The following is a 14,218-nucleotide window of genomic DNA, read 5'->3' on the forward strand; positions in this document are numbered from 1 at the left end:
TACACCAATGAAATATAACCTCATGATCTTAGCACTAATAATCGTTCTAAATATGTAGTGACATAATATTTGAAGATAAACTTTGACCATTTATAAATGGATTTTTCGTTACTTTTCCTGTAACGTGCTAAATATTCTAACTAATATAGTCAAGATTTTCTTGATCATGAAATTCTTCATTCTTCATTCTTCATTCTTCTTCATTCTTCATTTTTCTTTTATATATCTTCAAATAGTAAAACATTGCCGTATGCAAATAAACTTATTGATTATGGTGAATGGAGATGTACTAGATAATCCAAACTATCGTTACAAATTGTTACCACAAAAGAGTACAAATAATTTTTCGATACGCTGCAAATTATGATGTGTTTAGGAATACTTTGCAGTGCGTTTAATCTCCTTCGTTAATTTTTTCAATGAAATATCACTGTGTTAATACGAGAGAAATAATTTATTTCTCCTTTAAATTCAGTACGGCAGTGGTGTTCCTTTATTTAAATTTTCAAAGTATTCCTAAATCCATTAAAATATGTGATTTTTCGGAAGTCCGTCGTTGGCGCCATCTATCCGAATATTGGAGTACTTTTACAACACAACTCTCTTCTCTCGTGATAAAACCGAAACAAAACAATTATGTTAATGAAATATTAGTAAAAAGCACTAAGATTATTCCATTGTCTATTAATTACTATTTTAAAAAATTAATACTTGTAGTTTGAATATCAGATGCTTAACAGAAAGAAATGTATTCTCAGGTAATGTTAAGTATTCACTTGAAAGTTATTAACAAATAAAATTATAATGATTAGGTCCTTTTTGGTGGACGTGAACATAGAAAAAGGGAGGCCCACCATTTTCTTTCCAACTACACTTGCGTCACTTGTGTCACCGTGTGATTCGTACCCGTATGACCATTATTATCTATCAATATCTGTTTTCCTGTGTGCCGGGTGATCCTCCAGTTTTTGCAAAATAGTTCATTGAACGTTTTTCTGAACTGTCTGCTCATGGTGCAGTAGAGAATGAAATTTATGGCTGAATTGACAAGGGTCAGCATGTCGATAACGTCACCTGCAAATTTCATAAAACGATTAGTACATTCGATTAAAATTAGAAATTTGGTATAAATAAACATATCATAATGGCACAAATTAATGTCATCTACAAAAGTTTTCACTTTAGAAAGATTGGGGGTACCAATTACTGTGTCTATATTAATTATACTTATTTTTAAAGCATAAGAGATATTAAAAAAGAAATATATGACATATATTAACTAATTTTAACGATAAAAAATATAATATCTCTTTTTTTACATTCATTATGCTTTAAAAATAAGTATAATTAGTATAGTAATTTCGTCCCTTACCCTAGTTGGAATCTTTTTGAACGATTTTTTAAATATTATTGAATTCAATTTGGAAGCAGGAGAATTAAACAGATAATACGTTTGATAAGTTTGATAGTTTGTCATAACATTAATTTAACACTGTTTGAAAATTATTAATAATGGGGTATAATATTTGTATTGGGTGTACGTTTTTAATTAATTCGTCGTCTTTTTTCATAAATTTATTGGCTATACACGTGCATGTTTTATGCATGTGTATTTTTGCATCTTATACATAATTAATAAATCCCCAATATGGGTGACAAAAGGTTGAAATTTAATATAAAGTTAGAAATTGATTGTAAGGGCCACGAATTGATTTTTACACCTAATATTTTTATAGACGAATCTTTAGCAATTCAACAAGATTTATGTACATACATTGAATACAATGTTTATCCAACTATAATAGTATCGGATTTTCTCTAAAAAGGACAAACAGTTCATGTCATCATGTCATGTAATCAATTTTTCCCTAAATCCACCATGCTTTTAGCCCTGATACAATGCAACTATCTTTCACATACATGAAAAATCAATTACCGTATAAAATATTCCTTCATAATACAGGACGAGCGGTTTTGTTCTTTTATAAAGTTAGAGCTACTAAAAGGTAAATGCACCAGGTATAGGAATTTACTAAGAGCAGGAACCAGTTAGAAATAGTATTCTTTATATGTTTTCTAGTTCTGTTAATTACGCAGAAACGAAACAGATTCACCGAATATTACCGAACATAAAAGTGTAAATTCGAGTCTAAAGATGAGTGAAATTTACATATCTGACCTCGAACGATGATACGAGACTGGCAGCAGACTGCTTTTTCGTTCGAAGTGGTACGGATAAACAAATATCGATCACGGTTTCGTATTTTCTTAAGCCTGAGGTGCACAACATGCGGCGAGCATGTTTGAATCAAACAGTAATTTAAGGTTTTCAAACAAACATCAGATTAAACCGTAAGTAATACGAATTTTTTTCTTGTTATCGACATAATCTGAACCATTAGTATACAGGGTGTTCCAAAAATATTGTACTTCCTTGAAAGGGGTGACTCCTGAGGTCATTTGAGGTAACTTTTTCATTTGCAAAAGTGTTCTCCGCGGATTCGTTGAGGAGTTATTCATGAAAAAACACGGACCAATCGGAGCGCGGCTACAGCAGACGGATGCTGGCTCGGTGACAGGTCCCGCGTTGGCATTGGTCGAGCCAGAATCTGTCCGCTGTCGCCGCACTTCGATTGGTCCGTGTTTTTACATGAATAACTCCTTAACGAAGTCACGGAGGATATTTTCGCAAAGGAAAAAGATACTTGAAATGACCTCAGGAATCACCTTCTTCAAGCAAATACAAAACTTGTGGGACACCCTGTATAGCGCCTGAGTCTTGCATACAATAGTTTCATTTAATTTAAATTTATATCTGAATTAGAATTTAAGAAGAATGTTGCACAATACCGATAATTTTTAATCATTTCCAACATCTGTTACGCTAAAGAAATTTTTGATGAATACATGTAAATTATCCGGAAATAATTGAATAAAAATGATCGTATAAATTCCAGTTTATACGCAAATTAGCATAGAAGAGAAGTAAACGCATTTCGGAAAGATTAATATTACGCATTTGTAATACAGGCGGGACAAGAGCTCAGACTATCCATGTGTTGCATTGTTTTCCATATAACGCTGTTCCTTTCTCATGGAAATTAGAACAATTATGTGCTATTAAAAGACTGACGTAACGCAACAGAATAAATTGCACCTGGCAATTTCTAGCCAGAGATGAAATAGTAAATTCCGTCTATAAAATAGGGCTCAGACAAATGACCAGAAAAAGAAGGTGTTGCGATTATACGTATCGCATTCTTCTACACACGATACTTCCAGAAAAGCTATCTTTTACAGTAAAAAAAAAACAAATAAAAAATAAAGTAGACCTTCGTAGCGGTAACTCTACATACATCTGCATATTCTACAATGTAGAATCTACATTTTAATGACACGTGGCAACGAGTGCGCACCTTTCACAATTAGAATTCACAATTCACAAAGTAAATATTTCGTGAAGCTACCACAGTAATTGGACAGTAATTTGGACTTTTGGTTCATATTGAAAAATTCATCAGTTTTAATTTTAATTAGAGTTTATGGGACGGTCATTTTAATGGAATTGATTTTGCAATGGTTCTTTATTAGCATTTAAACGACCAGTTCCGGCTAACCTAATTGCATTGTAATTAGATTTCCTATACATATATTGTTTAATTTATTTTCTCACAATTCTGTTTCTGGTTTCGATGATAACGTTCATTCGTAAGAAAAGTGACATAAGTAAAAAAAAAATGAAATTTTATAGGAGAGCATTTGAAAATTACCTAAAATTGCCAATTTTTTCTATTGTATATAACCATCTTAGAAATGTAAAATAATTTGTTGTTATTTAGACACCGGGTTAATTGTCATGTACATTAGTTATAAATTACACCACAATTTATATATTTATTGTTTTAATTTTTTTCTAAATATATTTCGAGTTATGTCGTTTTTTCCTGCGAATCATTGTTGGAAGGTTGAATTAGAGTTGTGACGTTTTTACTGTGAAATGTTGGAGTGACTTCAAAGCTAGTGAAAATAAAATAAGCCAATAAAAATAATTAAAAAAATGTTTGGGTTGTGTCACTTTTCTTATTGAACTACATTGTCAGCATTTATACATGAGGGATATGTATAAATTTATGTGTCGGAAAGTCAGTTTTATTGTTAAGTTACAATTCAGATTCAGGACTTTTATTGAACCCAGTGAATGAAGTCACGTTCAATTTAACAGCAGCATTGCGCACTCAAGAAAGTAATTTGACGAGCAAAGCGACGTTGTTCCGCGATAATAAGAAATACTATGTTGTCAAGCAGGATGCGCTGTTGAACTTCCAATTTACCCCGTTCTTTTACAATTGAAACAGTCGAGCGCGTTTGAGAGGCCCAAGGCCAAATACAATTTACCGATCTCACTTGAAATATTTATACTTCTGATGATACTTGAAGAAGCAAATAAATGCAAAAGTTAATTTTTCATTCGTGTTTCGGTCCATGAACAGCGTGTGATTTATTGTACGACTCGAGGACTTAACTCATCACTGTAAGAAGCTATTCTATTATCCGGACGTTCACGTTTTCCTGATTAATTCGAATAACCGAGGCTCCAGCTTAAAAATTCATACGCAACAACCCCATATTTAATCAAGGAACTTGCACGTAAATCTTCGTTCTGTGTATGTTGCAAATGCTTTCCCGAACTTTCAGCAAAGTTTGATTGTGTACCAGATTTAGCTTCATCTTTCACGCCGGTATACTGTTCTTTCGAAACTTCGTGTTTATTCTTCTCGGCCGTGTAAACTTTCGATACAGTGAATCCGGGATATACATCGCCGAGACATCTTAGCCGTCGCGGAATTATCCACACTGCCGCGGGGTATACCCCGTGAACATAACACATTAATCATTTTAATCAGAAAAATTCCACAAATATATTCGTGAAAGTCCCATAAAAAAATAATGAAGTTCTCGCCGGCAGATAACTCATAGGACGCACGAATTACGACGTGTTTACAGACCGCGGCGAACTGTAAATGGCGCTGACTGTCGCTGTCCTTTTGCTATGTTCGACACTGCCGCAAAGATTAGTGTCCCGACGACGACATGACCCGGATTGCTGACATATAACGCGGATTCACCGTATTCCGATCGCTATGAACTCTCGAAAAATATGAATTTACCATCGTACTGACCTAACCTCAGGTAACAGGTTTTGAAGAAACCTTGTCCGAGCAGCACGCTGAAAAGTCCCAGGACCCCCTGCGGCAATTCCGTGAGCAGGAACAGGAGTAAAACTGCGAGCAACATCATCTTCGTTCTATCGGTTTGCCTCTCCATGTCCACTCTTCGGGAGCTTTTCTTCCGATCGAATTTCTCATCGTGCATGTTCGTTAGCTTTTGCCTCCTTCGTTTCGCTTCCAGCAGAACCAGCAGAAGCTTCAATATGACAACCGTCAAAACGACGCAGGGAAACAGTTTGATCACGACGCTGTATATCCAGAAGTTCAAAGCCACGAGAATGTCGTCGTTCTCGGCCGTTTCTGTTAACTGAACGAAGTAGAGCGTCGTGTTCACCGTTTTAGCTATCGACGAATCTGAAAACAACAGATCCTCATGTACTCTGGTTAACCACTCGCCCTGCAATATCGAGTCAGACTCGTGATGAAGATTTCCGAACAGGAATTTCCTTTAACACGTTGACCGCCGTGTCACCCAAAATATAGGTGACAACATTTTGTGTCCATATTTAAAAATTAATTATTACATTAATTTCATTATTGTGCCAAATTTGATTAACCCTGCGTATGCTATACCGGAGTCATTCGTGACTTTTACTTGATTTTTACTTCGAACTATGACAATTCTTCTTCATCCGAAATAAGACGAAAGACAGTCCCGAGTCATCGCCTTATATCGAAAGAAAACTGTTGTGAAATATCGGGGCATGGGTCAGAAATGACTCCAGCATAGGCCTTGAACGCGCAAGAATTAAACTCTTCGATAGTTATTTTATTAAATAAATTATTCTGATTTTATGGAATTTTTAAGGTTGTTGCTTTGGCAGTCGAAGTGTTAAACCGAAATAAAATTCCGATATTTTAATGGAAATGAATATTGTTTACACATATTGTTTATTACATTCTCTCGTCCTTCTACGTGAAAAAGTATTAGGGTACGATGGTAAAAAATCGTTAGAAATATTAATAAATATGTGACACAATATATTTACAAATACTTAACAGAAAGTATAAAGTAAATATGTAAAATATATAAAGAAATGATCAGAATCGTGAAAACTGAATTTAATGGTTCAACATCGATACACAGGGGTAAAATAATTAAGAAGATACACGAACAGTAAGTCGCTTTTGCAATTCAGTTTTCAACATTCGCTCTCTTCCATTTATCTTCGCGACCTCGTAAATCATTTGTCACGATTAGACTGCGGGTCTTTATGCAATATGAAAATTTTCCACCTCAACTGCAACAAGCAGGGGCTAAATAGAAATTTATCTTCGCTCTTAACAGCTTTAATAGTCCGACAATAATGTGACTGTATTTTCGAATTCTTCTCGTGTGTTTACTGTTTCGCATTCCATCTGGTAACATAAATGCATAAAATCCGCAGTCTAATCGTAATGAAATGTGCGTATCGCTCCTTCGAAAAATTACGCTCGCTTTCGTTGTCGCGTGCTTTATGCAAACAATCTTTGAATTATTTGGTCATTGTAACTGGAAAATTACTCACCCGCGAGAGATTCAGTTTGACTGACAGGCATTCCATTCGAATCCAGAACTTCCACTTTTTCCCGCACCTCTGTAGTAATGTATAGAGGTACGCATAGTACCGGGCAGAAAGCATACGTAATCAAAATTGCGAAAACGGTTCTTCTGTAACTGCACCACTCTCTGTTTTTCTTCGCCACTGCCACGTACCTCCACACGGCCAGTATCAAAGTTAAACAAATCGAGATGGTATGACACACCTGCAAAAATGAATTGGTATCCTACGAGTTCCATTCCATTCGTCGTTTACCTAGAGTAGAATCGGGTTTCCTTGCCGCCGTCGCTGCGCGACCCCCGCCATTAATTTTCCGGTTCTCCCATTTCTAGCTTGAATTTATCTACAGAGTCGGGGAACTGAGTCCCACGGGCTGCACGCTATTGTTTTCATAGGATACGAATGGTGGGAGACGCTGGTAGGCACTGTGAACCAGTGTCGCCAGATCAAGACTTGTCCCCCCCACTCTAACTTCCCCTTCTACCGCGCTATGCCCCTCGCTTCCGCCGCGGGCAGGTCACGTGACGCGTTTCGTCCCTGTCGTGCATACTCCGGTACTGGTAGAGAGAGGGTAACTTTTTCCCCCTCAATTGGTGCTCCCTCCCCTCATCTGGCGATACTGCTGAGAACCAGAGTCGCCAGATCAAGACTTGTCCCCCCACTCTAACTTCCCCTTCTACCGCGCTATGCCCCTCGCTTCCGCCGCGAGCAGGTCACGTGACGCGTTTCGTCTCTGTCGTGCATACGCCGGTACTGGCAGAGAGAGGGTAACTTTTTCCCCCTCAATTGGTGCTCCCTCCCCTCATCTGGCGACACTGCTTTGAACACAGGAAGGAAACAATGTGCGGCCCATGGGCCGCCAGTTGGCCGGCTCCGATTTAGAGGACCTACAGTGAGTCTAGAAAATATTCGTGCCGGAACCAATTTCGAAACTCTATACAATTGACCTTTATCAACTCGTTTTACCACATCAATGAGCTTTTACAATGCTCTCAATATTTTATAAAACAGATGTTTGAAAGATTTTTCATGTGTATGCACAATTTGCGAAATTAACAAGGGAAGCATATTTTAAAGGTTATTTTACTTCAATGTTTATTAACTCATATTGGCAAATCAACGAGTTCGTACATGTTTTTATTAAATGTTCTACGGAATGAATATGGTATGAAAAATGCATCAAGCGTTTGCACAATTTGCGAAATTAACAAGGGGAGCTTATTTTGAACGTTATTAATTACGTCAACGTTTATTAATTCATTTCGACAAATCGATGCGTTATTCAATATTTTCATTGAATATTCTTTGGAATAAATACGGTATGAAAAATGTTTCAAGTGTTTGCCCAGTTTGTGAAATTATTTCTGTGTTCACTCTGTGTTCTCCGTTCTAATTTTTCATTCCAGGCAAGGTTTAATAAGATTAGCATACATTCAGCGATTGCAGAAGAATTTTTTAAGTATGTTTGTGTAATATCCACGCTCGCATATCGAACGCAGTGTGGGAATAAAATTGCCCCGAATTCCCATTTCTTCGGCGATACAAAATCTCAATATAAACCCGGAGGTTCGTTATTTCGTCGATAAACGTGTAATGTACCAACACCATGTGCACTCGTGCAACCCCAAACCGTTACGAAACCGCCGTTGTCTTTCGCGGATGCTAGCAAGCTCTCTGGTTTCCGGTTTTCATTTTTCTTTCTGCATGCAGCACGACATCCAATGGCCCCGAAAATTTCGTACTTACTCTCGTCCGCGAAAATTAATCTGTGTTCGTATTGTTGTTTACGAATTTCGTTCTCTTCTTTTTGTTCGCTTTAAATTTGATGTTCTTTTTATTCGACTGACGTAGATTCCTTAGAAAGCGCAATTGTAGCATATAAATCAATACTTCAATTATTGTATAATTACTTAACAATGCTTATTGACCTTGCACTTTGTTTCATCATTCGAATAATAAACCAATCAGCATACCACTTGTTTTTCTGCTGCAGACGTTCGTTTTTTTAAGTTATTTTGTAGACCTTTCTTTAATTTGTACCTATCAATTATTTATTGACTTTGTGCAAATTAATAACAATTTTTTCTTCTTTCTATAAACGTCTTTCGTACGTTTTCATCTCATTATTCGGTAATGCGATTAAATAATGTGAAATTGTGGGCAATAGTGACGTTAATATTGATTCTAAATACACTGGAATTGTTAATGATAATTAGGAAGTGATTATGTGATATTTACGTTATCAACTAATAACTGTGACACAATAACGGTATAAATACTCGTTCCTCTTATAGGGTAAGGGACCCAATTAATGTGGGGGAATCAATTACTGTGCCTATATTAATTATACTTATTTTCAAAGTATACTGAATATGAAAAAAGAGAAATATAACATTTTAATGAAAAAATTTAACATCTCTTTTTTAATATTAATTATGCTTTAAAAATAAAATAATTAATATAGACACAGTAATTGGGTCTCTCACCCTATATCCATTGATTTTTCAATATTTCCTGTAATTTTTGCAAACTGCGAAAATAATTGATATAACATCGAAGACATGCACGAATTAATTATTTTACAAAATTTAATCAATAAACGTCAATAGTGTAAAGTTCTGCTTGAAAATGCCCAGTGTACGAATACTTTCTACGCTCGCTGTAAGTTGAATATTTTGTCTAACAATAAATGCTCCAATGAACAACCTTTTTTCCTCTTCAATGAAAACATAAAAAACCTTTTTGTTTTTAAGAGATTCCGGCGGTCTTTGTAATAACGACATACAGATAAAAACACACGACCGCGATGATCGTCGGAATAACAGTTTCTCGATTGTCCGAAAGATGCATGCGCGACTCGATAAACAGCAACGTATTATTAGCATACATCGAATATTTCTTTGTTACGAGCGAAACACTTTCGATTCTTTGATATTACGTTTACACGAGTAACATTGGAAACACCGTCTGCGTATTTTCGTTTCTTGATCTTATCCAAAATGCTCCGACGGACTGTTTGTTTCCATTGAAAAGAATTCTGCGAATATTTTCGCACGTCTCTCGTGGAGAGGGGAATCGGAAACAAAGAGGGGCGAGGATCGAGGAAAGGTATCATCGACGCTTGTTCAAACACAATTTAGTCTTTAATTAAAAAGATGAAGAAGACTGATTCACTGGATCGAGGCGTACCCTTTCCAAACATATAGGTCAGGTCTCGTCGAACAATACAGGGAAATTGTGATAGGGGGAGCCTGCGATCTGTAAACGACGAAACCATCCCTCCGGCGTGGGATGTGGTAATTTTTTATTTGAATTCGGAACTTTCAAGATGGTCGTGAATCATCAAAAATTGTTTAACCCTCGGACTCCTGCGAGCTCTAAGCTTATGCCGGAATCGTTTCTGACCCACGCCGATATTTCGCTTCAGTTTTCCTTCGATATAAGGCGATGGCTCGGGACTGGCTTTCGTCGTATTTCGAATGAAGAAGAGGGGATAGCGATTTTCTTATTTCGAAATGAAAAGCGTCACCTTGTATCGGAATAAAATTGTGCATATTGACGGTCCCTCGAGTTTATCCCCACCGCGACGGGTCACGAATGACCCCGGCATAGCACACACGCGGTTAAAGGGATGTAGTCATTTTATTGCAATTGGAAATCTCACAGGTGGCTGTAAATCGTCGAAAAATGTTTAAAGTAAACTTTTTTAGTATTCGACAATTTAAATGGGGAATTTTTGTGCGGAGCGAATGGTTTTGGAAAACAATGTGTATTGATGGAAACAGGGACTGTAATTGTTATGTCCACAATGGAAAATGGTCATAAATCAACAGTTATTTTTCAACTGTGTACACACGCTATTATTGAGTTACCAAAATCAATTTTTTTTTTATTAATTATAGATTTTTTGAATGTCTTTAATAATTGTGGATTTTTGGTGCAAAATAAAGGGTTTCTGCGTCAGATATAAGAAATAGGTATTGCACATTTTTACATCTGTAAATTGATTTATATTCGTCCAAGGAAGCAGAAATATTTTGCAATTTTGGTATGTGTTAACAAGAATGTACATCAAATGTCCATGGCAAATTGTATGAAAACGAGATTGTTATCTAAAAATGTGTTTCTTTAAGCAAAACAGTATATATCTTGATTTTTAAAGAATATTTCAAAAAACCTTTTACGACAATAATTGCATCATTTAGTCATAGTAATTGTAGAAAATGTTGATACATTATCGCTACTTTATAATAAATATCAAAGACGATCTCCAGAGATAACGGCCGACACATCGGATACATTTCCATATTCAATGCGGACCGAATAGAACGTGATTTCCATTATTAATGCTCTTCTACGTTGAAATAAAGTAGAAAGGCATGTTAAAAATTATTGAAGTCATTACTGTACATAACAAAAAATTTTTCACGGCAAATTTTCACTTTGTTATATCTCCAATTTTGTTCCGTTAACAAAATAAAACGAATCTACAAAAGTGCTTTGCATTCTTTCTTTTTAATTTAATTCTTCTTTATTTTTAACTCACAGTATATTAAATATCTTGAAACTGAATTTTATAACTTTGAAGTTTTTATTAATACGGATAAGAGTACTTAATATGCATTTGTTGAGATTATTGTTGATAATTAGAACATAATTGTGAGTTAAAAACAATACGTATGAATTTAATGAGTTCTTAAATCAAAATTATTATTAACCAAGTCGATTTCATAGGAACCTGAAATAAACAAATAATAACACAAAAGCTGTTTGAAATAAATAATTACTATTTGTACACATTTGTCAGGAAAAAGTTAAAATTTACAACTGCAGTATTTTATGCGTTTGAGAAAAAAAGTAGACTAAATGCAAAACAAAAAATTTTCATTTCGCACAAATGTCCGCAATCTACTTATAAAAATATAGCTACAAAACATTCTCCAAAATACTATGGAACACTATAGAACGAAACTTGGAGGCCGTGAAAGTTACGATCAGTTTATAAGACCCACAATATTTATTAAAAATTGCGGAAAATTCACTCGTAACTGAGCAAGTTATTGCAGAAATAGATGATTATCGTTGCACACACGAGAAGCTCAACGAAGTATACTAACTTCATCAGAGATAAAGAGCCGAACCACGTTTCGTGAAACCAGTTCTGAACCAGCTGTTCGAATTCACAATTTCGAGAAATATTAAGCGTACAAATTAATTCGTCTTGCGACTCGACAACCGAAGAACATGTTAATTTAGCGAATTTGAGAGAATCAGCTTCAAATTATTTATTAGAATGCATAACATTTTTTAATAAAATATCTAACAACAAGACATGTCCAGAGGGAAGTTTCCTGATGGTTTCATTCAAAGCTCAATAAATCGACTAGAAAAAATCGTAGATCAAGTTTTAAGCGTTCGTTGCAAAGGGGAAGCTTCGATCTATAATTCTGCGGTGGTTTCAGTAACGAGAAAAATTTTCCAATATTTTTACGTACGTTTCAATCTGTTTCATTTTGGACCAATAAAAGCGTCTTCGATTTCCCAGTCGCAGTATCGTGCAAAATTATCTTTGAATGAAATGAACGACGGATGGCAAAAGTAGGGAATTCCAGCTTTAAAATGGATCCAATTATATTATTGAACTGTTCTTTTCAACGAAATTATCACAGGTCAAATTTCGCAATTTCTCGCGAAAAGTGTTAAAATAATTGTTGTGTATATACAGTCTTTCGAGACAATTCTTTCTGTGCTGAATTCAGAATTTTGAAAAAGAATTAATACTTATTGTTAACGCGGCCAGATAGTTTTCGCGATCGCGTCTGTTTATCCCGACAGTGCACTCGATCATAGCGTTCCCTCTTTTCCGCCGTTATCCCCGAACTCTTTAATAAAATATCTAGAAGACAAGTTCCAGGAAGAGTTTCCCGAAGGACAAGTAAGGATCACCCGTTACCTGTGCGAAGTTCGAATGGAACAGCACGAAAATCGCCCATCCGTACGTGAACGTGTCCTTTCTTGATCGACGATACAGGTAAAGGTGGAACGAATAAGGGATGTAATCGATCATCACGAGCAAATCTGCCACGGCTAGCCCCGTCAAAATTATATTCGTCGGTGACCGCATCTCCCGCCGCGTTAGAACCAGGATGTTCAGTATGTTCGCGATCGAGCCGAAGATGCAAACGAACAGCGAGATCCATCCGTGTAATTGAGAGTAATGATAGTGAAAAGACTTCAGATCACAAACGTAGCCGTCCGATGTCGCGTTCAAATCCATGGCTACCGTTTTCTCTTCTGTCGTACCGATGCGATCTGTCGATCCAAACGATCCAACGATCTCCCGCAGAGAGTATCTTCGATTTTCCGGTAGATCGATACCTCGCTAAATCGGCATCGTGCCACGAATTTCTCAATTCGTCCAAACCGAATTTCAGTTGATTGATTCGGTCGATCGATTGCTTTTATTAGCGTCGGATAGAAAAATTGACAAATTTCTCCCTCTGAAAAGTCCGCTCGGGCAACGTGAAAAATGCTACTGGGGAATCGGTGCTGAAATGTTCAACTTAGAAAAATTCACTTAACAGTTACCCGATTGACTAAAACGATTTGTGTTTTTAGGTATCCAATTCATTAAAATGCATCGAACGTGCATTTTCAGTTACCCAGTTGATTAACAGTACATTGGATGCGTAGTTTTAATTAAAAATAGTAGTTTTGATTAAAATATATCGAATGTGAACTTTCAATTAGCCCATCGATTAAAATACACTGGGTGCGATTTTCAGTTATCCAGCGATTATAATACACTGGACGTGTATTTTCAGTTATCCCATTGATTAGAATGCATTGATTGTGAATTTTTAGTTATCCAATTTTCTTTTTTTCTTTATTTAAGCACTTCAAACCCTTCTGGGTTTATTTAGCTACAAGTGAACACCTTTACTTCTCCAACTGATTAAAATGCATTACATTTGAATTTTCAATTATCCCCACGATTAAAATACATTGGATGCGAATTTTCGGTTATTCAATCGTTTAGAATACATTCGACGAAAATTTTCAGTTATTTAATCGATTAAAATGCATTGGATGTGGATTATCAATTATCCAATTGGTTAAAATTCACTCGGACACGTATCTTGACCTGTATTACTGTGTTATCAATATTTCTAGGTACTTGTTCATTTAATTCTCTCCACTGAACGATTGTTTATGCACCCATCTCGTTTCGATCTTTCATGCTGTTATTTGGCAATTTCTCTAGCGAACTTTGTCTTGTCCTCTAGTACTCCTCTCGAAATGATCCTCGATCCACAACGATGTTATCTCGAATCGGAACAATAGCGTACAGATTCAGAAAGTTCGTCGATCTCGTCGGGCCCGTTTCCATCTGATTCTCGTGTGGAACGACGGGGCAATACAGCGTACAATATATGTCTGGAGATTTCA

The 14,218-nt window shown here is 36.0% G+C and overlaps 1 protein-coding gene across 1 annotated transcript; it reads right to left on the bottom strand.

Moving 5' to 3' along the window:
• Nucleotides 1-209: 209 nt before the first annotated feature.
• Nucleotides 210-13,084, bottom strand: LOC143358459 (G-protein coupled receptor dmsr-1). Its single transcript, XM_076795632.1, has 4 exons — nucleotides 12,723-13,084; nucleotides 6,737-6,974; nucleotides 5,181-5,582; nucleotides 210-1,074 (listed from the first exon to the last, which is right to left on the bottom strand). The coding sequence occupies exons 1-4, from the start codon at nucleotides 13,044-13,046 to the stop codon at nucleotides 869-871; spliced, it is 1,170 nt and encodes a 389-aa protein (XP_076651747.1). The 5' UTR covers nucleotides 13,047-13,084; the 3' UTR covers nucleotides 210-868.
• Nucleotides 13,085-14,218: the final 1,134 nt, after the last annotated feature.

This window comes from Halictus rubicundus, chromosome 1 (assembly GCF_050948215.1).
Source record: "Halictus rubicundus isolate RS-2024b chromosome 1, iyHalRubi1_principal, whole genome shotgun sequence".
Lineage (NCBI taxonomy): Eukaryota > Metazoa > Arthropoda > Insecta > Hymenoptera > Halictidae > Halictus > Halictus rubicundus.

Excerpts from the sequence above, each read along its gene's own strand:
- LOC143358459 (XM_076795632.1), bottom strand. The coding sequence starts at position 13,046 with ATGGATTTGAACGCGACATCGGACGGCTACGTTTGTGATCTGAAGTCT. Across the intron at positions 6,975-12,722 it reads TCCATTCGAACTTCGCACAG|GTGTGTCATACCATCTCGAT; the intron begins GTAACGGGTGAT and ends TCATTTTTGCAG. Across the intron at positions 1,075-5,180 it reads AACCTGTTACCTGAGGTTAG|GTGACGTTATCGACATGCTG; the intron begins GTCAGTACGATG and ends TGAAATTTGCAG.